Raw genomic sequence first — 26,361 nt, 5'->3', positions numbered from 1 at the left:
CTTTAATCTTTTGCAAAATGTTTTATTTACTGCTTAAAATCTAGGTGGGTGGATATATTCATGTATGCATATATTGATAGATTAATACAAACATAAGTATGTATTTAAATTTAAGGATAAGTAAAGTGAGAGTACAACAGCCCCATTCTTAGTTAAAAAGAAAAGAAAAAGACAAGAGCAAGCCACTGCCACCACAGGTACCAGCACTTAAATTTGTCAGCAGGCTGACCAAAGAGTGGCCTGTCTGTTGGCATTCAACGGACATGGCAGCTCCCTTCAGCTCTCCAGTGAGTTTCAAGTTCAGAGCACTTTCAGTCCTTGTCTTGTTTATCTATTACTGAAGGGTTTCTAGGAAGGTTTAGCAGTGCTTCAATTTTCTTGGCATCATTCTCAGGTTCATTTTCCTGTAAACTACTTTCAATTTTCTCAGGGAGGTGCTCAGTAACTTGTAGTCTGCCTTTCCTGTAATCAAATAAAAAGGATAAATCAAATACTGCTCCATTTCTTTAGTTCTTACAGATTTAAAACAAAAAGGATAGCATTTGTCTTTTCCTCCCTGCTTTGGTATAGCAATTTAGAAGCAAATACTGCTCCCTGAACTTCAAATACAGTAACTTTCTTCTCTCTCCTAACCTCACAAGCCAATTATGATTTCCACATTACCATAATGGATACGGTTGTGGTGACAGCTCTGATCCATAAGATATTCCTAGTATGCTGGGTCCTAGAGTTCTCACAGGAGTGATGTGTGGGAACTGACACACTTTGTGCTAAGGTGTGAAGGCTTGAAGTCTCGCTGTCCTCTTGCTCCCAGGGCTGGGGGAATGTAAGTACCCTGCCACTCTTAAACTCTGTGACCAGACCTTTTAGGAACTGGTCAAAGGCTATAACAATGGTAATCCAAGGTAGAGAAAAGTCAGATAGAACAACACTATAGATTTATATTTATGAAGAGTTAAAAACTAATTTCCAAATAATAGATCAGTTCTGTTTCTAAATCAAGTATTAGTGTCTTCCTTAAGTGATTATCGGGATTAAAGTTTCTTCTCAACTCTTCACAGATTTGGTCATTTGTTCTTCTATATCTCTAGAGTCAGTTTTCTACATTTTCTGCTCATTGAGGCAATTTTTTTGACTCTCAATTTGTTTGATTTTCCTGTATTATTTTCAAGTGAAGTAGGCACATACAAGACACTTAAACGTTTATTAACTCTCCTTAGAAATATCACACACACACACACACACACATATAAACACCCATACGTGTATATGGTATACAATTTTGACACTTTCATTCTGCCAAAGTATTCTTTCATTACTATGATTCAAGTTGTTTTTATCCATCTGTCTTAAAATTGATACTAATAATTGTACATATTTATGAAGTACAAAGTGATATTTTCGTACATATACAATGTGTAATGATCAAATCAGGGTAATTAGCATATGCATCACCTCAAACATTTATCATTTCATACTGCTGGGACCATTCAAATATCCTCTCTTCCAGCTACTTGAAAATATACAATAAATTATTAACTATAGTCATCCTACAGTGCCACAGAACACTAGAATTCATGCCTCCGATCTAGTTACAATTTCGTATTCATTAATCAATCCCTTAAATCTCCTCTTCTTATGCCTTTCCCTGTCCCCTCCTCAGCCTCCAGTAACCATAATTCTACTCTTTACTTCTATGAGCCCATTTTTTAGCTCCCACATGAGCAACAGAACATGCAGTATTTATCTTTCTGTGTATGACTTATTTTACATAACAATGTCCTCCAGGCTCATCCATGTTCCCACAAATGACAGGATTACATTCTTTATTATGGCTGAATAGTATTCTATGGTGGATATATACCACATTTTCTTTATCCATCCATCTGTTGATGGACACTGACGTTGATTCCATACCTTGGCTATTAATAGTGCTACAATAAGCATGGGGGCGCAGATAACTCTTTGATATGCTGGTTTCTTTTCCTTTGGATAAATACCTAGTAGGGAAGATTGCTGGATCTTACAGTAGTTCTATTTTTAGTTTTCTGAGGAACTTCCATACTGTTTCTATAAAGGCTGTAATAATTTGCATTCCTACCAAAAGTATATGAGTTCCCTTTTCTTTCTACATCCTTGCCAAAATTTATTTTTTGTCTTTCTGATAACAGACATTCTAATTGGGATAAATATCACTCCAATTTCCCAAACTGTCCCCAAACCACATTTCATTGTGGTTTTGATTTGCATTTCCCTGATTAGTTATGTTGAATACTTTTTCATATACTTGTTAGCACTTGTAGGTATTTTTTGAGAAATACAAGTTTCCCCCCAAGCTCCTCCGCCTACTTTTTTTTTTAAAGAGACAGGGACTCACTTTGTTGCCCAGGCTGGAGTGCAGTAGCACAATCATGGCTCACTGCTGCCTTGAATTACTGGGCTCAAGGGATCCTTCAGCCTCAGTCTCCCAAGTAACTGGGGCTATAGGCATGCACTACTGTGCCTGACTAATTTTCTTTTGTCTCATTCTGTCACTCAGGCTGGAGTGCAGTGGCACCATCTTGGTTCATTGCAACCTCCACCTCCCAGGCTCAAACAATCCTCCTGCCTCAGCCTCCCACGCAGCTGGGATTACAGGTGTGCACCACCACAATTTTTGTATTTTTAGTAGAAATGGGGTTTCACCATGTTGGTCAGGCTGGTCTCGAACTCCTGACCTCAAGTGATCCGCCTGCCTCGGCCTCCCAAAGTCCTGGAATTACAAGTGTGAGCCACCGTGCCTGGCCTCCAATGCGCTTTATTTCTTTTTCTTGCCTAACTGCTCTGGCTAGGATTTCTAATACTATGTTGAACAAGACTGGTAAGAGTGGGCATTCCTATTTCATTCCAGTTCTTTGAGGGAAAAGCTTTTCACTTTTCCCTGTTCAGTATGATATTAGCTGTGAGTCTGACATATATGGCCTTTACTGTACTGAGAAATAGTCCTTCTACCCCTAACTTTTTGGGAGGTGTTACCATGAAGGGGTGTTGAATTTTACCAAATGCTTTTTCTCATTTATTGAGATGATCATATGGTTTTTTTCCTTCCTTCTGTTTATATGATGTAACACATTTATTGATTTGTGTATGCTGCACCATCCTTGCATCCCTAGGATAAATCCCACTTGTTCATGATGTATAATCTTTTTGATGTACTCTTGGATTTAGTTTGCTGGTATTTTGTTAAGGATTGTTTTGTAGAATACATTGGCCTGTAGGTTTTGTTGTTGTTGTTGTTGTTTAATGAGCCTTTGTCTGTTTGTTGTTGTATAAGGGTAATGCTAGCCTTGTAGAATGAGTTTGGAAGAACTCTCTCATCTTCAATATTTCAGAACAGTTTGAGAATTGGTCTTAATTCTTCTTTAACTCTTTGGCAGAATTTAGCAATGAAGCCATGTGGTCCTGGACATTTCTTTGTTGGGAGACTTTTTATTACCAGTTCAATCTTGTTACTTGTTATTGGTCTGTTCAAGTTTTCTATTACTTCTTGGCTCAATCTCGATAGATTATAGGGGCTCAGGAATGTATCCATTTCCTGTAGCTTTTCCAATTTCTTGGCATACAGTTGTTTCATAATAATCTCTAATGATATGACTATGTCCGTGGTATCAGTTGTAATGTCTCCTTTTTTGTTTTTTACCTTAATTGGGTCTTTTTTCTTAATCTAACTTGTGGTTTCTTGATTTTGTTTTCAAGAAACCAACTTTTCATTTAGTTCTTCTTTTGTGTTTTTTTGTTTTTAAGTCTCTATTTCACTTAGCTCTGCTCTGATCTTTTTATTTATTTCCTTCTACTGATTTTGGGTTTAGTTTGTTCTTGCTTTTCGAGTTCCCTGAGGTGCAGTGTTAGGTTGTTTATTTGAAACATTTCTACTTTTTGATGGAGGCATTTATTGCTATAAACTTCCCTGTTAGTGATGCTTTTGCTGTATCCCATAGGTTTTGGTATGTTGTGTTTCTGTTTTCATTTGTTTCAAGAAATTTTTAAATTTCCTTCTTAATTTTTTCATTGACCTATTGGTTGTTCCAGAGCATATTATTTAATTTCTGTGTATTTGCACAGTTTCCAAAGTCCTTCCTGTTACTGATTTCTAGTTTTATTCTGCTGTGGTCTGAAAAAATATTTGATGTTATTTTGATCTTTAAAAATTTGTTGAGACTTGTTTTGTAGCCTAACATATGGTTTATCCTGAAGAACACTTCAAGATAAGAAAAATGTGTATTTTGCAGCCGTTGGATGTGATGTTCTGTAAATGTCTGCTAGATCCATTTGATCTATAGTACAGTTTAAGTCTGATATTTCTTTGTTGATTTTCTGTCTAGATGATCTGTCCAGTGCTAGGAGTGTGGTGTTGAAGTCCCCAGCTATTACATTAGGGTTTATTTCTCCCTTTAGCTCTAATATTATTTGTTTATATATATATATATATATATGGATGCTCTGGTGTTGGGTGCATATATATTTACAGTTGTTATTTCCTCTTGCTGAATTGATCTCTTTACCATTATATAATGACCTTGTCTCTTTTTATAGTTTTTTATTTAAAGCCTATTTTATCTAGCATAAGTATAGCTATTCCTGCTCATTTATGGTTTCCATTTGCATGAACATCCTTTTCTATCCCTTTACTTTCAGCCTATCTGTATCTTTACAGGTGAAGTGAGTTTCCTGTAGTCAGTATGTATAGTTGAGTCTTTAAACTTCTTTTATTCATTCAACCAGTCTAAATCTTTAATTGGGGAATTTGAAGTGTTTATATTCAACATTGTTATTGATAGGTGTGGATTTACTCCTGTCATTTTGTTAACTGTTTCCTGGTTGTTTTGTATAATCTTTGTTCCCCTTTCTTCCCCTCTTATTTATTTTCATGGTTGGTAGATTTTTGTAATTATAAGGTTTGATTCCTTTCTCGTTCTTATTGGTGTATCTGCTCTACCAGTGAGTTTTATTCTTTCACGTTTCCATAATGGTAGTTACCATGCTTTTGCATTCAGATGTAGGAGTTCTTTAAGCATTTCTTATAAGGCAGTCTAGTGGTGATAAATTCCCTCAGTGTTTGCCTGTCTTGAGAAGACTATTTCTCCTTCATTTTGGACAAATAGCTTTGCTAGGTATAATACTCTTGGCAGGAGTTTTTTGGGTATTGTTTGTCTGTTTGTTTGTTTTTTCCTTTTAGCACTCAGAATGTATCATCCCATTCTCTCCTGACTTGTAAGGTTTCTGCTGGCAAATCTGCTGTTAACCTGATGGGGGGAGGTAAATGGTGGCAGTGGACCCTGGATGAGCCAGTCTTCAGGGGGTGCACGTGGCAGCTCAGCAACTAGAATTGGCAGGGTTGCCAGTGGTGGAAGACTCCAGGTGAATGTTAGAATGGCCTTAGCCAGCCATTCTTAAGCTTTTCCATCTCAAAATCACTGATCTCTAAATCACTGACAAACTTCTGCAGTTTTTAATGTTTCATTTACTTTTTTAATTTTTTTTTTTTTTTTTTTTTTTGAGATAAAGTATTGCTCTGTGGCCCAGGCTGGAGTGCAGTGGCGCAATCTCAGCTCACTGCAACCTCAATGCTTTTCTTCTCATATAGCACTTAAGTCCTTGGATGATGGACCTACAGCTCTTAAGAATTTCCGTGTGTGTGTCTGTGTGTGTGTGGTTAGCAGAAATGGAGGTTTCAAATGAAAACACTGGAAAAAAATGATTTCTCATCTATCCAATTATAATACCAAAACAGCAACAGCAGCAGCAGCCAATGCTGTCTTAGGTACCCAGGAAGTTGAACTAGTGAAAATCATTTGTACTCAGGAGCACTAGATGGCAGCCTGTTATATTCATCTTACATATTGAATCTGTGCAAAGTCAGCTATCAGTCTGATTGCTCTATCCCACAAATTGCATCCCAGGAGATGATTAGATGCAACAGGTGAAAGTTTTCATGTTCCTCAGTGGCATTCAGTGCATGAACAACCACTGTCCACCTAATTCCTCTGCGTCTACAGCAAGAAATAGAATCTTTGTGGAGACTTAACATGCTGTGTCTTACTTACATATGTATGCAAAAAAAAAAAAGTCACTTTTTTTCTTTTTTGAGACCGAGTCTTGCTCTGTGGCCCAGGCTGGAGCACAATCACGGCTCACTGAAACCTCCGCTACCCAGGTTCAAGTGATTCTCCTGCCTCAGCCTCCTTGAGTAGCTGGGACTACAGGCACGTGCCACCATGCCCCGCTAATTTTTGTACTTTTAGTAGAAATGGGGTTTTGCCATGTTGGCCAGGCTGGTCTCGAACTCCTGACCTCAGGTGATCCACCTGTCTTGGCCTCCCAAAGTGCTGGGATTACAGGCGTGAGCCACCCTGCTAGGCTAAGGATGTCACTTTTTAAGTAAGCCAGGTAAAGCTCACTCCTTGGTGAATATTCCCTTTAGGTAATTTCCTATGCAGTTAAGAACATAGGAAAAGAAAAAACATGCAAGCAAGTAAGATTTACTCCACTTTTAACTTAAAAAGATATCCAAAGAAAGATCTTCATTAAATTAAAACTAAAATCAATCTCTTTCATTTTTCCATTCTCCTTAAATAGATTAAAAGACAATGTACAGTATGAGTTGAAGGACTTGGTAAAAATAAACTCTTCTTTGAATTGAGTGGCAGTTTAGAGTACATAAGTTTAAAAGAGCACCACTATATAAGGCCTGGGGCAAGACAGCCAAGATTCCCTGGGCTCAACATGTTCCTTACCACTCTTCCAGTTTTAGCTCATGGAGTGCCTTTCGATCCTTCTGTTTTCTCTCCTGAACAGTCTCACCAGAGTACTTCTGAAATGCCATCAGCAGGCCTCCTACAGGAGTGCTGAGAAGAAAGGAGAGGGAAAGCTTAGGAAAAAAGAGTCATTAGACCTTGCAACATGTGAGATTCTCTGCTAAGGTGTGAGCAACACCAGAGCCACTTGTTCACGATTAGGTATAGGAACATTTGAGAATTAAAGTGTCCTTGTCAAATAAAGAAAAACATTGATGTAATCTCTTCCTTGGTCTGAACAACAGACAAAAACAATCACTACAACCTCCTAAAGTTAACTGATATATAATAAAACAACAGATCTAGAAACTGGCTGTTTTTATGAGGAATGAGAAATAAATCAAAACAAAGAGGAAAATATATATTTATGACAAGTTCTAGTAAGTAGCCCCACACCAAAGATTTCTCAAAAATGAAATTTCTAGTTCAGAATGGCACCAGCTCCTTTAGGAGACAGGAAATGTGGAGGGCATTTTTGGTTGAGGGAGGGATGCTACTGGCTTTTGGGGGTGGGACCACCAAAATATCCTGAAGTTCAAGAGTCTGGCATAACTGTCTCACCCACAATGCCAATAGCAACCCATTGAGAAACTGATTTAGATAATAATTATTATAGTGATGAAGAGAGTTTGGTTCTTGTGTTCTCAGACTAGAAGTATTTGACCTTCATATACCTTAAATTTCCTCCAGCTACAATTTAAGTAACCTCATACTAATAACTATTTTTGCTAAGTGGAAGCAACATAAATGTTCACTGACAGATGGTTAAAGAAAATGTAACATACACATACAATGGAGTATTATGCAGCCTTAAAAAAGAGGGCAATCCATTCAACAGGTTACAACATAGATAAACTTCAAGGACATTATTATGCTAAGTAAAATAAGCTAGTCACAAAAGGACAAATAGTGTATGATTCCACTCATATGAAGTATCTAAGTAGTCAAAATCTTAGAAACAGAAAGTAGAAATATATTTGCTGAGGGCTGGAGGGTATGGGGAGGGGAAATTAGTTTTTAATGCATATAGTTTCATTTCTCAAGATAAAAAAGTTCTAGAGATCTCATGCACAATTTGAATATACTTAGCATTTTTGAACTATACACTTAAAATATGATTAAGATGGTGAATGTTATGCTATGTGTTTATTACCACAATAAAAAATATTTTTGTTGCTAACTCCTACAACTTTTCCCTTCAAACCAAACTGGTATATTAACACTACAACAAAAGCAATGGCAGCAGTAGATTATGACATGCTGATTTTATTTAATTCAAATTTTTAAAAAAATCATTAAATCTATAGCATTACCTTCTCCTTCAAAGGAGGTAGACAAAGGGGTGAACAGGTGGAGGACGAAGGTAGCACTCTTCTAGTCAGACAAATACCAACTAATAAAAACAGAAGAACTGACAGAACTAGCTTATCAACATTTACAACCACCTTTCTAGTAACCAACCGATTACAGCATGGGTCATCAATGGATCATTAAAAACACATGATGAAAAGATAGCTGGAGAGCAGAATATTCAGTTTCACCCTCCAGATTACTAATTAATCACATTGGGAAAAAGACATCTTTGCAATGGAGACACTGAACAGATAACACCTTAACCAAGTGTGGTAGGCAGAATTCTAAAGTGGTCCCCCCAAATATCCTGCCTAATCCCTCAACTGTGAATATATTATGCCCATGATTATATTATCTTACATGGCAAAATTGATTTCAGAAATGTAATTAAGGTTACTAATTAGTTGAATCTGAGATAATGAAAAAGGAGATGGGTATCTGAGTGAACACTCAAAAGCAGAGTTTTCCCTGGCTGGTGGCAGAGTAGAAGTTGAAGATTCGAAGTATGAGAAGGGGTTAATGTGCTGTAGCTGGTTTAAACACAAAGGGGCCCAAGGAGAAGAAATGTGGGTGGCCTCCAGGAACAGAGAATAGTCTGGCTGACAGCCCGCAAGGAAAACAGGGACCTCAGACCTCAAGGCACAAGAAAGTAAATTCTTTTTTAGTTTTTCCTCTTTTTTTTTTTTTTTTTTGAGACGGAGTCTCACTCTGTTGCCCAGGCTGGAGTGCAATGGTGCGATCTTGGCTCACTGCAACCTCTGCCTCTGCCTAGGTGAAGGGTATATGGGGTTCAAGCAATCCTCCTGCCTCAGCCTCCCGAGTATCTGTGATTACAGGCGCTTGCCACCACGCCTGGCTAATTTTTGTATTTTTAGTAGAGACAGCATTTCACCATGTTGGCCAGGCTGGTCTCAAACTCCTGATCACAAGTGATCTACCCGCCTCGGCCTCCCAAACTGCTGGTTTTACAGGTGTGAGCCACTGTGCCTGGCCACAAGGAACTAAATTCTGTCAACAACCTGAATGAGCTTGGAAATAGATTCTTCCCCAGAGCCTCCAGGTAAGAGCCTAGCCCGGCCAAGACCTTGACTTTGGCCTTGTAAAATCTTGAGCAGGGAAACCCAGCCAGATTTATAATCTACAGAACTACAAGGGTGTTGTTTCACATGCAATACATGCTCAGTTTGTGGTAATTTGTTGCACAGCAGAAAACCAATATATCAAGTAATTAAAGTTAATATTACTTATAATGGGTGACAGAATATCTCCTGATGTGATACATGAGGATACAACTTCACCTATGTTGTATTCCTGACAAAAATACATTAATCTAATCATGATGGGATGATCAAACAAAATGAAGAAACATGTGGGCATTAGTATGATAATTGAGGAGTTTTTAATATAGACCCTAACTTAGATAGTTGTGTTGAAACAATGTTTACTGTGATAATTGTATTATGATTTCATGGAAGAGTATTCTTCATCCTAGGAGATACATGCTGATATATATGGGGGTGAAGTATCATGAGGTCTCAAACAGTTTAGCCAAGAAGCAAACGGAAAGAAAAAGAAATATATTCACATCCCACCCATATACATAGATATGGAAAATATCACCAAGGCGTTAACAACTGGTGAATCTAGGTGAAGAGTATATGGGGTTTCAATGTACTAATTCATTCAACTTTTCTGTAGGTTTGAAATTGTTCAAAGTAAAAAGTTGAGGAAGAACATTTTTTAAAAATGTATTAAGCAAAACAAACAAAATCCTACTAACAATTTTTACAGAATATGCTTGTTAACTGTTTTTTGTTCTTTTTTCCCTGCTCCCATAAATACCTGTGTTCGAACTATAGTTTCAGGTGTTAGCAATATTTAAACAGTTTTAGCTGGTAAAAAGGCATTTTGAATAAGGGCCCTATCTTAGATAGTTGTATTGAGTCAATGTTATTTATTGTAATAACTACTAAGTAAAAGAAACTATAAATAAAAACTGTAAATAAGATAAACTATTGGGGTAGAATTAGAATGGACAGTCAAAGCTACTGCCAATGCAAGACTAGAGATCTTTTATAGATTCTAAGGATTAAATTTGTTCTTTGAAAATAAATGAGACTTTTTAATAGGCAAGGTATTAATGAAAATTGTGCCAATTTAGAACCAAACCATGTTAATGCTTACCCCAGCAAGGCTCCAATTATACCACCAGCCACCAGGCCACGCAGGCCTATGTTTATCCTAAAAAGACTTCCCGTGACAGCTATTTAAAAACAAGAAAGGCAATATTAAATCATCTTTAAAACTAGAATCCTATTTTAAAACTTTCCTTCTACAAAAAGGAAATCCCTAAGTGAGCTTTCTGAATCCAATGTTAATATACTACTACAGCCTATACTTCCTGAATCTAAAATGCCAACACAGGTAGCTTCCCATCCACTCTGCAGATTCAAAGAAAGAAACATCCCTTCTACAAAAGTAAATCTTCAATATGTTCTATGGATCCATTCAGTCTGCTTCATTTTTGCCCATCTCTCCTTAAAAATCTGAAAATGTTTTTCCCCTTCTCTTTCTTTCTTCTTTCTTCAAGGAAAATAAAAAAGCAAAAAACCTTCACTAGCCCCTCCAGTTTATGCCTTCCCCTAGACTCACTCTCTCTGTACTGCTACACGGCACCACTCAGGCAGGGTGACAAGCAAGCAGCATTTGGCCTACAATGCTACCTGGTGACCAGTGCACAGAAAGACTTCTTTCCTTTCTGCTGGGACTGTGCATCAATCATGCTCATTCATTTTCCTTTCACTATGCACAATGCAACTAATGCCATCTAAGGTGGTAACACTTTTTAAATAATAACATTTGAAGCCAGGTGCAGTGGCTCACACCTGTCATCCCAACACTTTGGGAGGCCAAGGCAGGCGGATCACTTGAGGTCAGGAGTTCTAAGTCAGCCTGGACAACATGGCAAAACCCTGCCTCTACTAAAGATACAAAAATTAGCTGGGTGTGGTGGTGCACGCCTGTAATCCCAGCTACTCAGGAGGCGGAGGCACAAGAATTGTTTGAACCCCAGAGGCGGAGGCTGCAGTGAGCAGATATCACACCCCTGCACTCTAGCCTCAGCAGAAGAATGAGACTCTGCCTCAAAAAACAAAATAAATAACAGTTGAGGTTTATATTTTTAAGTACTATATATTAATTTTTAAAATTTTCAAAATTAACAAGAATCAAAATCACCTTTAATCCCATTACCCAGAGTCAGTAATAAGTTAGTCTTTTTTTCTGATCCTCCAAACAAAATAAAAAAAACAAAAACAACAACTGGGGCCGGGCACGGTGGCTCACACCTGTAATCCCAGCACTTTGGGAGGCCGAGACGGGTGGATCACGAAAGTCAGGAATTCAAGACCAGCCTGGCCAAGATGCTGAAACCCCGTCTCTACTAAAAATACAAAAATTAGCCGGGCATGGCGGCACACACCTGTAATCCCAGCTACTCAGGAGGCTGAGGCAGGAGAATCACTTGAACCCAGGTGGCAGAGGTTGCAGTGAGCCGAGATCGCATCACTGCACTCTTGCCTGGACAAAAGAGCAAGACTCTGTCTAAAAAAACAAAATAAAACAAAAACACAAAAACTGGGGCCATGGTGTACATACTAAATTTTTTATTTTCACAGAACGTATTATTAAATTCTGTATCACTGAGTTTTCTCCCACCTAGTTCCATTGCATGGAGGTACCACAAATTTTTGTCTAACACTTAGATTTTCTATTTATAGATATTTTAAATAAAGGTATGATGATAATCCCTCCACAAATAATCTTTTTATACATTTGATTGTTTCCTTAGGACAAACTCACAGAAATGAAATTTCTGGGCCAAAAGGTATAAGTATAAACATTTTTAAGGCTTTTGACTTAAATTACTAAACTGCTATTCAAAAAGGATGCATAAACTTATTTTCCAAATAAAAGTATGCAAGTAATCTAGTCTTCTGCATTCTCTTAGTTTATTTTTTCCAATTTGATAGGCCAGAAGTGGTATGTAATTTTTAAGTTGCATTTCTCTGATTAGTAGAAAAAAGTTGTTTTTCCCTAGGTTTGCAAGTTATTTGTGGTACGTCTGTGAATTATAAATTCATGTCCTTTGTCCAGTCTTCAACTGAGCTATCCTTTCTTTTTGATATATTAGGGCTTTTATCCATTACCTGCACATACTATTATTTTGGCATTGTTTACATTTAATGTCTTCCATAGTATTTATGACATAGATAGGTTTAAAAATTTTATGTGGCCAAAACTGTGTTTCCTGTTTCCTAGTTTCTTAGTTCTTATGCTTAAAAATAGATACAGTTGATAAACATGAGTTTGAACTGTGCAGATTTACTTACACACGAATTTTTTTTCTTTTTCTTTTTTTTTTTTTAAGATGGAGTCTCACTCTGCTGCCCAGGCTGCAGTGCAATGGCATGATCTTGGCTCACTGCAACCTCTGCCTCCCGGGTTCAAGCTATTCTCCCCCACCTCAGTCTCCCAAGTAGCTGGGACTACAGGTGCACGCCACCACACCTATTTTTTTTATTTTTTAGTAGAGACAGGGTTTCACCATGTTGGCCAGGCTGGTCTCGAACTCCTGATCTCAAGTGATCCGCCCGCCTCAGCTTCCCAAAGTGCTGGGATTACAGGCATGAGCCACCATGCCAGGCCACATGAATTTTTTTCAATAAATATATTGAAAAACATTTTGGAAATGTGCAATAATTTGAAAAAACTCACAGATAAACTGTCTAGCCTAGAAATATCAAAAAAATTAAGAAAAATGTATGTCTTTAAGTGCATAAAATATATGTAGACACCAATCTATTTATGTGTGAAGCAACTGTTTATGTTATTGGTAAGGCCTCTGGAGAACAGCAGGCCATTAGTAGTTAAGTTTTGGGGGAGTCAAAAGTTATATGTGGATTTTTCAACTGCACAGGGCAGAGGTCAGCATTGCTATTGTGTTCAAAGCTGTTTTCAGTGTTGTTCAAAGGTCAACTTGTATATGTACACATTTATATATCTTCCTACTCAGAAATCAGAGACACATTTACTTCTATATTTTCCCCAATCTTTTATGGATTTTTTTACATAAGCACCATAATAAATGTTAACTAATTTTGTTGTACTGAATATAGTTATAATTTCTTTCCAAATAGTTAATAACTGTTCCAGCCCAAGAATGGTCTATTCTTAAACCACGAATGTGAAGTATCACCTTTACTTATTTGTGGGTGCTTGGTTTTGTTCCTGACCTTTCAATTCCATTCCACAGATCTACCAATACCTCTTTATTGTCCTCTTTATTGTAACTTTATACAGATTTTAATTTTACAGTTGCAAGAACCCCTCATTATTTTTTTCTGAAATGTCTTTGCTATGCTCTTATAATCAGCATTTTAGATATGATTTAGACATTGTATCAAGTTCTTTTTTTAAAAAAAGCCTGTAATTTTGATTTGAATTGCTTTCAATTTATAAATGAAGTAGAAAAATACTGGGTTAACTATCAACTGTTTCCCCATTTTTATTATTTATGATTTGTAATTTTCTTCAGAGAAGTTGTACATTTATTAAATTTATTCCTTATTATATTACATTCTTAGTACTATTATTAAGAAAATTTTTTACTTTTCAAGTAACCGCTGAAATATAAAAAGGCTATTTATATATTTACACTTTACTGATAGCAATAATTTTTCAAGTCATCTTTTAAAATATTACCTACAAATACAATTTTGCTTCCTCCTATCTAAAAGCACTGCCTTTTTCCCCTTCTGTGTTAATATATTTTTAACAGTTTTATTGAGGTATAATTTACATAACACAAAATTCACCTAAATGTACAATTCAATAATTTTTAGTAAAAAAATTTAGTGGCCCGGCACGGTGGTTCATGCCTGAAATCCCAGCACTTTGGGAGGCCGAGGCGGGCGGATCATGAGGTCAGGAGATTGAGACCATCCTGGCTAACATGGTGAAACCCTGTCTCTGCTAAAAATACAAAAATTAGCTGGGTATGGTGGCATATGCCTGTAGTCCCAGCTACTCAGGAGGCTAAGGTAGGAGAATCCCTTGAACCCGGGAGGTGGAGGTTGCAGTGAGCCGAGATCGCGTCACTGCACTCCAGCCTGAGCGACAGAGCAAGATTCCGTCTCAAAAAAAAAAAAAAAAAATTTAGTTGCATTGCTATATAATCATCACCAAAATCCAATTTTTAAATGATTCCATCATTACAAAAAGATCCCCCATGCCCATTTGTGGTTACTCCTGGTTCCCAATCTCACCTCAATCCACTAATGTACTTTCTAACTCTACAGATCTGCTTATTCTGGACATTTCATATGAATAGAATTATACAATATGAAGTCTTTTGTGTCTAGCTTTTTTCACTTAATGTTTTTCAGTTTTATTCATGTCGCAGCATGTATCAGTTTTTTATTGATGAAAATATTCAAGTGAATGGACATATCATATTTTATTTACCCATTCACTAGTTGATGAGTTTATGGGTTCAGTTTGAGGCTGTCGAGAATAACACCACTATAAAAATTTATATATAAGTCTTTGCGTGGACATGTTTTCATTTATCTTGGGCAGATTCTAAGACATGGAATTGCTGAGTTGCACAGTAAATTATACTTAACTTTTTTTTTTGAGATGGAGTCTCACTCTGTAGCCCAGGCTGGAGTGCAGTGGCGCAATCTCAGCTCACTGCAAGCTCTGCCTCCCAGGTTCACGCCATTTTCCTGCCTCAGCCTCCCAAGTAGCTGGGATTACAGATGTGCACCGCCATGCCCAGCTAATTTTCGTATTTTTAGTAGAGGCGAGGTTTCACCATGTTGGCCAGGCTGGTCTCAAACTCCCAACCTCAAGAGATCTGCCTGCCTCGGCCTCCCAAATCGCTGGGATTACAGGCATAAGCCACCACACCTGGCCTTCCAATGGTTTTCTTAATTCATTTGGATTTTCTACTTGCAAGATGTTGTGGTTACCCTCCAGAGACAATAAACTCCCCCACCCAAAATTTGAATCAGATATTGAAATGCCAAAGTACCAAGAGGTACTAAGAGGATACCAAAAGGTTTATTACACATATAATAAGGCTTTCCAGGGAGAGCAAGGCAAGATCCCAAGCATGTCCCAAAATGACTTGAGAACCTGAAGGGTGACTGACTGGCTTGTGGTTTTAGAAGGTGGGGCTAGAGCAAGAGCTCCCTCATGTAGGCCTGAGCTTGCATGGTTGAAACTTCCTGCTGGTGTCAACCAACGTAGCACTTGGGCTTTCTTATCAGCTTGTCAAGATGTGGGGCAAAAAGGAAAGGGAGACTTCCAGTTTCTGGTACAGCATGTGAGAAGTTTAGAGTTTATCACTTATTCCTAACAACAAGTAAAAAGCTAAACAAATGGAAAAACTGACAACTCTTCTTAGATCCACCAAAGAAGTGAGATCATGGGTAAACTGCTGCCCTCAAAATAGGAGAGACAGACAGATAAATACAGAGAATCACACCTTATTAGAGCAGAAACCCACGAGCAGAAGCCTCCATGGAAACCAGTACCAGAGTAGGAAACCTTGACTATAAATGATAAATTGCTGGAAGTTCAGTGTAGAAAAGTCTAAGACCTAAAAACTGTAGGGGGGCCAATCATAGAGGGTCCCCATACTCCAGGAGCTCTACCAAGTTCTCCCAGTAAAGATCTGAGAAAAATCCCCTCAGGCTTCTGGCAAGGGGGAAGAAAAGTAACCATTTTGAAATATGCCAGAACATTCCGTTATTCTCACCAAGGCCTGCCCTCAAGATAAATGGTTTTGCACAGCCCAAACTATTGGGGTTTTGTCAGAGATTAACCAGCCTGGGGAATATCCAAATGCAACTGCTCTAGCCTCCCATGTGGGAGAAAGGAAATACCCATTCCAACCCACTGTAGTATCCTGTCCCACCAAAGGAGAGGAAAAAAACTGAAAAGCACTTGTGAAGTTAACAGTTCAGAAGCACAGGCTCACTAAAAGACTAAGAACCTAATCACAGGACTGCAAAACACTTTCCCTCTCCCACATCTTAATACCAAATTACTAAAGACCTATTTACCATAATTCCTTTTTTACCCAGGTACATCATGTCCAGCTATCAAGAAAAAAAAATTACAAGGCATCCTAAAAGGCAAAAGCAGTTTGAAGAGACCAAGTAAAACTAAGAGAGTAAGCACCAAAACCAGACTCAGATATGGTGGGGATACTGGACTTATCATATGAAGAGATTAAAGCAACTATGACTAATACACTAAGGGCTCTAATGGATAAAGTAGATAGCATGCAAGAACAGATGGGCAATATAAGCAGAGAGATGGAAATTCTAAGAGAGAATCAAAAAGAAATGCTAGCGATAAAACAAATTTTAAAACCCACTGTAACAGAACTGAAGAATAGCAGACTGGACACAGCTGAGGAAAGAATCCCTGAGCTTGAAGATATATCAACAGACACTTCCCAAACCGAAAGACAAAGAGAAAAAAGATGGGAACCTCCTCCACCAAAAACAAACAAACAAACACAGAATAAAATATCCAAGAACTGTGAAACAATTACAAAAGGTATAAGTGTACTAGAACACCAGAAGGAGAAGAGAAAGCTAAAGAAATCTTTGAAACAATAACTGAGAATTTATCCTAAATTAAGTCAGACAACAAACCACAGATCCAGAAAGTTCAGAAAACACCAAGCACAGTAAATGTTCCTCAAAATTACACCTGGGCATATCATTTTCAAACTGCAGAAAATCAAAGATAAAGAAAAAAACAGTGAAGTATGTGAACACAAGTATGTGAACTAAACATAGGAAAATGGCTAGGGAGAACTCTCTAGGGAAGCTGAGGCTGACAAATGATCTAGACTTTGAAAGGTAAGGTTAAGTAGGAGCCGAACAAAATTAATTGTGGTAGTGGGAAAGTGCATTCAAGAAGAGGGACTGATTCACAAAAGGAAAGAACATGCTGGGAAATCCGAGGAGATTGTAAAGTGAAAGCAAAAGAGTGGCGCATGGAAGCCAGATCAAGAATTGACATTAAAGTGACAGGAAACTATAGAAGAATTTCAAACAGAAAAGTGGCAAAATCATATTCATATTTCAAAAATGTAACTAGGTTACAGGTAGAGCACATCAAGATTAGAAACAGGGACGATAAGATAGTAGCAGTGGGAAAAAAGAAGAAGTGAAAGAATCCATATATATTTAATGAGTATAATTAATAGGACAAGAAGTGGAAAGAGAAAAAAGAGCAGAACCATATCATTCCTTGGTTTCTAGTTTTGTTTTTTTTTTTTGAGACACGGTCTCGCTCTGTCGCCCAGGCTGGAATGAGGTGGCATGATCACACCTCACTGTAGCCTCGACCTCCTGGGCTCATGCCATCCTCCCACCTCAGCCTCCTGAGTAGCTGAGCCTACAGGCATGAATCACCATGCCCAGATAATTTTTTGCAGACACAGGGTCTTGCCATGTTTGTTGCCCAGGCTGTTCTCAAACTCCTATACTCAAGCGATCCACCCACCTTGGCCTCCCAAAGTGCTGGTTACAGGCGTGAGCCACTGTGCCTGGCCTGGTTTTGACATTTAACAATTGACAGAGAATGTAACAGCAGGAGCAAGTAAGGAAGTAAAAGTGGGAAGACAAGACCCACGTAAAAATGCTCGCAAATTTAAAAATGAAACAATCTGGCTGCTCTAACGCTATTAATGCCTATTTCTAGTTTTGTATTTTAAAAAGTTTTCATTAAAATGTTGTTTGAGGATCAGGAAAAACAACTAAGATACTAGGCTTAATACTTGGGTGATGAAAGAATCTGTATAGCAAATCTCCATGACATGCGTTTACCTAAGTAGCAAACTTACACATCCTGTACATGTACCCCTGAAGTTAAAAGTTAAAAAAAAAAGTTCGAATTGTGTGTTTTCCCATGTGTGTACACATATACACAGAGAAGAGGGAGAGTGCATGCAGTAGCAAGAAGATAAAGCAAGTTGTCTGACTTAATTTAGGATAAATTCCCAGCATGAATTGTTAACAATGGCTAAATCTCTGTATGTGAAGGACAGAGACTGCTCTTTGTATTATTTTTATTTTGCAATCTTTTGTAAGCTTATTCCCCAAAAAACATTTAAAAACTGTTATGTTCAGGCCGGGCGTGGTAGCTTACGCCTGTAATCCCAGCACTCTGAGAGGCCGAGATGGGCGGATTACCTGAGGTCGGGAGTTCGAGACCAGCCTGACCAACATGGAGAAACCCCTTCTCTGCTAAAAATACAAAAAATTAGCTGGGCATGGTTGCGCATGCCTGTAATCCCAGCTACTAGGGAGGCTGAGGCAGGAGAATCCCTTGAACCTGGGAGGCGGAGGTTGCGGTGAGCCGAGATCGCGCCATTGTACTCCAGCCTGGGCAACAAGAGTAAAACCCCATCTCAAAAAAAAAGAACAAAAACAAACTTATGTTCAGAATACATATGCGTGTTGTACATACAAGAATGTACACAAGTTAGTGATTGAGTGTATATAGCGGTTAACTTACCTTTCTGAAATGAATGCTCATTTTAAAATTATTTTTTAAATCTGACAAGTAAAAATTGTACACATATGGTGTATAACATGTTTTGCAGTATGTATATATTGGGGAATGGCTAAATTAAGCTAATTAACCTACACGTTACTTCACATACTATTTTTTGTGGTGAGAACACTTAAAATCTACTTTTTTTTTTTTTTTGAGACAAGAGTTTCACTCTTGTTGCCCAGGTTGGAGTGCAATGGTGTGAACTCAGCTCACTGCAACCTCTGCCTCCTGGGTTCAAGTGATTCTCCTGCCTCAGCCTCCCAAGTAGCTGGGATTACAGGCACCTGCCACCACACCCAGCTAATTTTTGTATTTTTAGTAGAGACGGGGTTTCACCATGTTAGCCAGGCTGGTCTCAAATCACCTCTGATGATCCACCTGCCTTGGCCTCCCAAAGTGCTGGGATTACAGGTGTGAGCCACCGCTTGGCCAAAATCTACTTTTTAAAAGCAATTTTGAAGTATACAATACACTGTTAGTAACCATAGTTACCATGTTTTAAATAGATCTCTTGAACTTATTCCTCCTGTCTAAATGAAATTTTGTATCCTTTGACCAACATCTTTCCAACCCCATATCCAGTCTCTGGTAATCACCATTGTACCTTCTATTTTTAATGCTCATTAAAAAGAAAATATACATATATATACTAGAGGCAGAGAGCTTTAAAATAAAACCCAAGTTCTTACCATAAAAAATCTAGTCCATTCCTATAGTCCTCACCAATCTCATCTCAAGCTACTCTTCCCCTCACTCACCACGTTATTATCCTGCTTTTAAGGAAATGTTTTGCCTTAGAGCCTTCCCCCTTGATGTTCCCTCTATTTAGGACACCCTTCCTTGCAAGTCTTGCTCCTTCCTATTCTTTGGTATCAGCTCAAATGTCACTTCCTCAGAAAGGCCTTCTTTGACTACCCTGTCCATATGAGATCCCATTGTTCCACCGAATTGTTACTTTCTATCACAACAACCTGTATTATCACATACATATTAGACATTGAAATTCAAAGAAAGCAAGGGCCTTGCTGTTTTGCCCACTGAGTATATCAAGGGTGAAGCACAACACTGTCCATAAATACATTTTGCATCAATGTTGATGAGATGTAATGGGAAGCCAACCAAAGAATTCAGTAGTTCTGATGTATAAATCCTTACACATTTTCTAAACTGTATTTGAGAAGACTGAAAAATATAAACAAAAATGTCTTACCTCCTGCAATTACAAAATGGCTTAAGGCATCTTTATTTCGGTATACATTCAGACTAGTGTTCACTGTGCTGGTAAAAAGGGAGGAGAAGGAAAATATAAGATTTAAAGCATATCCCATTTACCTTCTTGAGTGATATTTTCACTGACTTAATAGATTTAGAAAAGCCTACTATATCAATCCCTGGTCCTAGCCTAGGCCCCTTCAATGTGTTCCAGACATGGTTGTAAAACCATAACTACACCAGTCTTTTACACAGAGAAAAGTTCTTGAAAAAAAAAAAGGCATTATTAATCACTTTCATGTGGGTATTCAGTTTTCATAACCCCACCTGCTCAAAAGACACACTCCTAAAACAATATCAAGAAAATTCACTATCTCACAATTCAGAGTGAACTTACTTGAATATAGTCACAAACACTGCAGTTCTCCAACTCCAGCGCCAGCCGTAACGAATGAAGCCTCGTGCGGCAGCACGATGTGCAGATTGCTAAAGTTAATTAAAAAACTGTGAGGTTCTAAGACACCATCATATTTTCCTTATTCTAGAACTGCGGTAGAGGAATTTTAGCTATGGATTAGTCAGGTACACCCAAACAGACAGAAATACTAGAAAATCTCTAGAAATACTATTCTTTAAGTATTGAGGCTTACGTAAAAGTTCCATGTGTAGCCTACCCTATCAGGAGATGAAAAAATGGTTGAGTATCATCCCTTATCTGATACTTGGATTTAGGATTTTTTCAGATTTGGGAATATGCGCTTTTAACACTTACTGGTTGAGCATCCCAAATCCAAAAAACCGAAATCTGAAATGCTCCAATGAGCAACTCCTTTGAATGACGTGTCAATGCTCAAAAAGTTTTGAATCTGAGCATTCAGGATTTCAGATTTGTGATGCTCAACCTGTAATGAATTATAAATCTACAGAATAAAATAAGAATCCATGAGTCCCTACTGATAGAAATAAATTATAAATAGATAAATAAATATGTAAATAGAGGGGGGGAAGGGAAAACACTTCCTTAGAGCTTAATACTAACCAATAAATGTAGAAAGAATGATAGACTTTAGAAAATGCCCATTTAGCCACCACAGTCATAATTGTTACAGGAAGAATCATCATTAAATGCTAAAACTGCCTGGGTATGGTGGCTCACGCCTGTAATCTCAGCACTTTGGGAGGCAACTAGGGAGGATCACTTGAGCCGACAAGTTTAAGACCAGCCTGGGCAACATAGCGAGATCCTGCCTTTACAAAAAAAATTTAAGAATTAGCTAGGCATGGTGGTGTGTGTTTGCAGTCCTAGCTACTCGGAAGGCTGAGGCAGGAGGAAACCTTGAGTCCAGAAGTTTGAGGTTGTGGTGAGCTATGATCGCGCCACTGCACTCCAGCCTGCACTGAGGCAGCAAGACCCTGCCTCAAAAAATTTCAAAAAAAAAAATTAATTAATTAAAAAATAAAAATAGGCTGGGCACAGTGGCTCACACCTATAATCCCAACCCTTTGGGAGGCCAAGGAGGGTGGTGAACTGCTTGAGCTGAGGACTTTGAGACCAGCCTGGGCAACATGGCAAAACCCTGTCTCTACAAAAAATACAAAAATTAGCTGGGAATGGTGGCACATGCCTATAGTCCCAGCTACTTGGGAGGCTGAGACAGGAGAATCGAGTGAGCCTGGGAAATGGAGGTTGCAGCAAGCCAAGATTGTGCCACTGTACTCCAGCCTGGGCAACAGAGTGAGACCCTGTCTCAAAAAATAAATAAAGGAATAAATAATTTTTAAAAAAAATTATAAATGCTAAGAATTTAGAATAGTTTTTAGATAGTAGAAATATTATAGTTTATAATCGCATTTAAGTAGTAGAAATTTGATGAAAAGCAGGATATTTATATAGTCTCAAAGGAACTAACAAGTACTCAAAATACTTATAAATTACAAAGGAAAAACATAGTAATTTTACAGTGTATAGTTGGCAGAGGCCATCTTAACCAAGTCACTGAAGTAAACATCACCAGTAAAGGGACAGAGATATCATGGGTTTCTAATTTAATTTCAGTTCTAGGGTATTCCTGTCAAAAAACATAGCCTGAATGCAATCATGAGAAACCATCAAACAAACCCAAATTGAGGGACATTCTACAAAATAAATCACCCATAGTCAAGGCCATGAAAGACAAAAACAGAGAAATTCTTCCAGACTAAAGGAGACCAAAGCAGCAAAACAGGCAGATTCAACATGTGATCCAGGGTCAGATTCTGGACCAGACAAAAAAAAATTTAATTAGTTAATTTTTTAATAAGAACTCAAGCCTAACTTCTGAAAAATACATTTTTTTATTTATTTTGAAAATAAATGATACTGTGGGATAACTAGCAAAATTTACAGGTCTTTAAATAAGGTAATAGTACTATATCCGTGTTAATTTCCTGATCTTGATATTATAATTGTGGTTGTATAAGAGAATTTCCTTGTTTTTAGGAAATAACACACTGAAGTATTCATCATGTCTATAACCTACTGTCAAGTAGCTCAGAACAAATTAGTACATATTATACAGAGGGAGAATGATAAAACAAACATGGTAAAATGTTAACAATGGAGAATCCGGATGAAAGGTATATAGGAAATCTTTGTACTAGTTTTGCAACTTTCAAGCCTGCTATAATTTCAAAATAAAAAGTTAAAAATTCTCTGAGCTTTAATATTCTCACAGAAGAATTGATGTACAGATCTAATGATGTAACAAACGAGTTAGCCCTCTATAAAGTCATAAATGTTAACTATTGCTTTAGTGTGAGCTCCTATACTCATGGAGGCTTTGTGAATGAGGTAAATATGTTACAGCTGAGCCTTGACGATTTAGCAGGGGATTGGAAGAAATGTATTTGAGAAAGAAAAGCCACAGTGGTGATGTCAAACATGCCTGTTCTGAAGATAACAAAGTAGTCTCTCAAACAACATGAAGGCACTTTAACATTAGTACTTCCACTGTTATTAAGTACAGACTTTATTTCTTTACTCTAACACCTTAAAACAACCCTCCATCCCCACAACCTAATTGAATGATTAAGTGTAAAGTGAATTACTAAGTCAGTGTGCCCCAAATTTCTTTAGATCACCAGTACATACCACAGCATCAAACCGGTTATGATAAATTTCTGCCTGGCTCTGCTCAATGTATTGTTGTTTAGCATGAATAAAAGCTGGTATTCCCCCATACACCCAGCCAATGATGCCTGCTGTAGCTGCCGTCTTACAGATATCAGCAAGGTCCTTTGAAATTCTCTGCTGTTCACTACAACATCAAAAAGACAATGTTGCTTGGGATTAGTTTATGGACATTGCTCTCCAAGAGACTCTATAATCAGAATTATCCCAAATGCTACCACCACCACATTTTTCATCATAGGTAGAATTCTCAGATGAATTAAACAGTTCAGTTATATTAAAAGGAACGTAGTCTCAGACAAAACGAAGCTATGCTGTTAGAATTAGGATAGTGGCAACTCCTGAAAAGACAATGACCGGAAAAGGCACAAGGGGAGATTTCGGGATGTTACAATAGTTGCCATTTCTTTCTTAGTGTTGGGTACAGCTATGTTCAGTTTGTGAAAATTCATCCATCAGTATACTTGGGCACATTTTTCGAAATGCATTTCCTACTCCAACAAAAAGTTTTTTAAAACGTGCTTTTGATGACTATTACACCCCTAGAAATAGGAAGAATTTGTGAGTTGGACAGAGAGACCAATATTTCCGTTTAAATCTTAAGTTAACTTTTAGAAATCACACCAACTCGTGAGATTTTAGGGCAATGTATGAAAGAATAAAAACGTGGATGTAAGACAAAAAATCTAAATTCTATTTTACTAAATAATTTCATGAAATACTCAGATAGGACTGTACTAATAAAAGCATTGGGCTGGGCACAGTGGCACACGCCTGTAGTCACAGCTAACTTAGGAGGCTGAGGTAGGACTTGAGCCCGAGTTCAAATCCAGCATAGCAACATAGCAAAGATCCCGGCTCTAAAAATAACCAAATAAATGTTTTTTTTAAAAACGCACTGGGAAAGTTCGCTATGCAGTGGGCACATGCCAATCTAAAATAACAAGGAAAAGCTACTATTTAATTCGATTTGTTACTCTCAAATGCATAAGAAGCTAGAACTGCTAATGAAGCTTCCAAGATGTCATCCTGAAACTGCTCTAACAATAGCTGTCTTAAGTATTAAGTTACTATAAAATAATTGCCCTTCTAGGCCGGGCGCAGTCCAGCCGCGGTGGCTCAGGCCTGTAATCCCAGCACTTTGGGAGGCGGAAACAGGCAGATCACGCGAGGTCAGGAGTTCCAGACCAGCCTGGCGAATGGTGAAATCCTGTCTCTACTAAAAATACAAAAATTAGCTGGGCATGGTAGTGGGCAACTGTAATCCCAGCTACTCCGGAGGCTGAGGCAGGAGAACCGCTTGAACCTGGGAGGTGAAGAGTGCAGTGAGCCAAGATCGCACCACTGCACCCCAGCCTGGGCGACAGAGCGCGACTCAGTCTCAAAAAAAAAAAAAAAAAAAAAAAAAATACGAGTTTGGGCTGGCGCGGTGGCTCACGCCTGTAATCCCAGCACTTTGGGAGGCCGAGGTAGGCGGATCGCCTAAGTCCAAGAGTTCAAGACCAGCCAAGGCAACATGGTAAGAACCCTGTCTTATAAAAAATACATTAAAAAAAAAATTAGCCGGGCGTGGTGGTGCGCGCCTGTAGTCCCAATTAATCGGGAGGCTGAGGTGGGAGAATCACTTGAGTCCCAGAGGCAGAGGTTGCAGTGAGCCAAGATAGCACCACAGCACTCCAGCCTGGGCGACAGAGCAAGACCCTGTCTGGAAAAAAAAAAAAAAGAAAGAAAAAAGATACAAGCTTGGGTTACAAATATCAGAACCTCAAATATAATCTAAAAATGAAGCACACCATCCTTGGTGTCCTAAGGCTGACCCAGGCTGCCCACGCTGCAGGACACCGCTTTCGCGCGGCCCCCTACCCCACTTCACACCCTAGGCACTTTTACTCTTTGCCAAACAGCTCCCGGAGGCGGTCCCATCCAGATTCCGGGTAATAGGGCTCTGGGACGTAGGGAAGCCGCTTCTGACGCTCCTCAAGGACTTCCGAATCGGCAGTCACAGCTTCGGCAGCAAAGACTCGGGGAAATAGACACAATGCTCTACAGAGAAAGCTCCGCGGTGCCGGTGGCGGCACCTCCATGACCTTCTCTCGACCTACGGACAAACTTGAGCGCTCAGGACTTCAAGTCCTCGCGGACGTGCCGCGGGAGAGCGTAACTGTACGAGGTGAGAATCCGTGCATTTGACCCAGGCTAACCCTCTGCCAGAGGGCTCGACACCCACACCTTCAGTCCCCGGCCTCGCTTTGGAGTCTTTGGAAATACGACACAGGAAGTCCCGCCCAACCGGGGCAAAGGCCAGGGGGCGGGGCGACGGCGAAGCGGGAGCCCAAAAGACTTCCGGTTGAGGGCGGGTTGGGCCACTGCTGTGCTGAGTGCACCCCCGGAAGTGAGTTGGCTGCCGGTAGTGAAGCTCAGCGTGGTCCCGGCGGGCCTTCGCTCCGTGTTTCTGGTTCCTGGGTCATGCAAACGGTGTCTGCGGCTAGTTATATTCAGCTTGAGGTGGTCATAGGTTGAAGTAATTTATCGTATTTAAAATGCCAGGAATTAGCCGGGCATGGTGGCGGGAGCCTGTAATCCTAGCTACTCGGGAGGCTGAGGTAGGAGAATCGCTTGAACCTGGGAGGCAGAGGTTGCAGTGAGCCGAGATCACACCACTGCACTGCAGCCTGGGCAACAAGAGCGAAAATCTGTCTCAAAAAAAAAAAAAAAAAAAAAGGCAGGAATCCCGCTTCAGTAAGGAAGAAAGTGCAATATTCAGTGCAAGTGGAGTAGGGAAAGAGGGAAAGGCGATTTGTGCAAAAACAAGTCCAACCTACTCTGCCAACATTAGAGAAGCCTTCCAGGCTGGGCGGGGTCCGTTTGTACCTTGTCAGTTCTGCCGGAAAAAAAACGAGGCATTGGGGATGGGTGTTGGTGCCAGTTACACTAAGATTTCGAGAACACTTTTTTGAAGAATCAGCTTTTTGGCAGGTCTTCCTAAGGTGGATTTCACTCCCTTTAGTTCGTATGCCTACTGCTTCTCAAAAGGCAGGAGAATTTCTGGAATTTCTATCAAGTGTTTGTATAATTTGCCGTCACTACAACCTCTGCTAACATATGCTTCGAAGTATAGTTTTCATTAAAATGAATGCATTTAAAATA

The 26,361-nt window shown here is 38.9% G+C and overlaps 1 protein-coding gene across 1 annotated transcript; it reads right to left on the bottom strand.

Annotated features, from left to right (window-relative positions):
- Nucleotide 1: 1 nt before the first annotated feature.
- On the bottom strand, nt 2-26,361 carry TIMMDC1 (translocase of inner mitochondrial membrane domain containing 1). The gene is made up of 7 exons (XM_031009432.3): nt 25,105-26,361; nt 23,176-23,341; nt 20,443-20,531; nt 20,044-20,111; nt 10,371-10,449; nt 6,774-6,884; nt 2-462 (listed from the first exon to the last, which is right to left on the bottom strand). The coding sequence occupies exons 1-7, from the start codon at nt 25,296-25,298 to the stop codon at nt 312-314; spliced, it is 858 nt and encodes a 285-aa protein (XP_030865292.1). The 5' UTR covers nt 25,299-26,361; the 3' UTR covers nt 2-311.

The sequence above is a fragment of the Gorilla gorilla genome, chromosome 2, assembly GCF_029281585.2.
Source record: "Gorilla gorilla gorilla isolate KB3781 chromosome 2, NHGRI_mGorGor1-v2.1_pri, whole genome shotgun sequence".
In the NCBI taxonomy this organism is placed as follows: domain Eukaryota; kingdom Metazoa; phylum Chordata; class Mammalia; order Primates; family Hominidae; genus Gorilla; species Gorilla gorilla.
The sequence above is the reverse complement of the archived record's forward strand: the minus strand, read 5'-3'. Positions and strand labels throughout refer to the sequence as shown.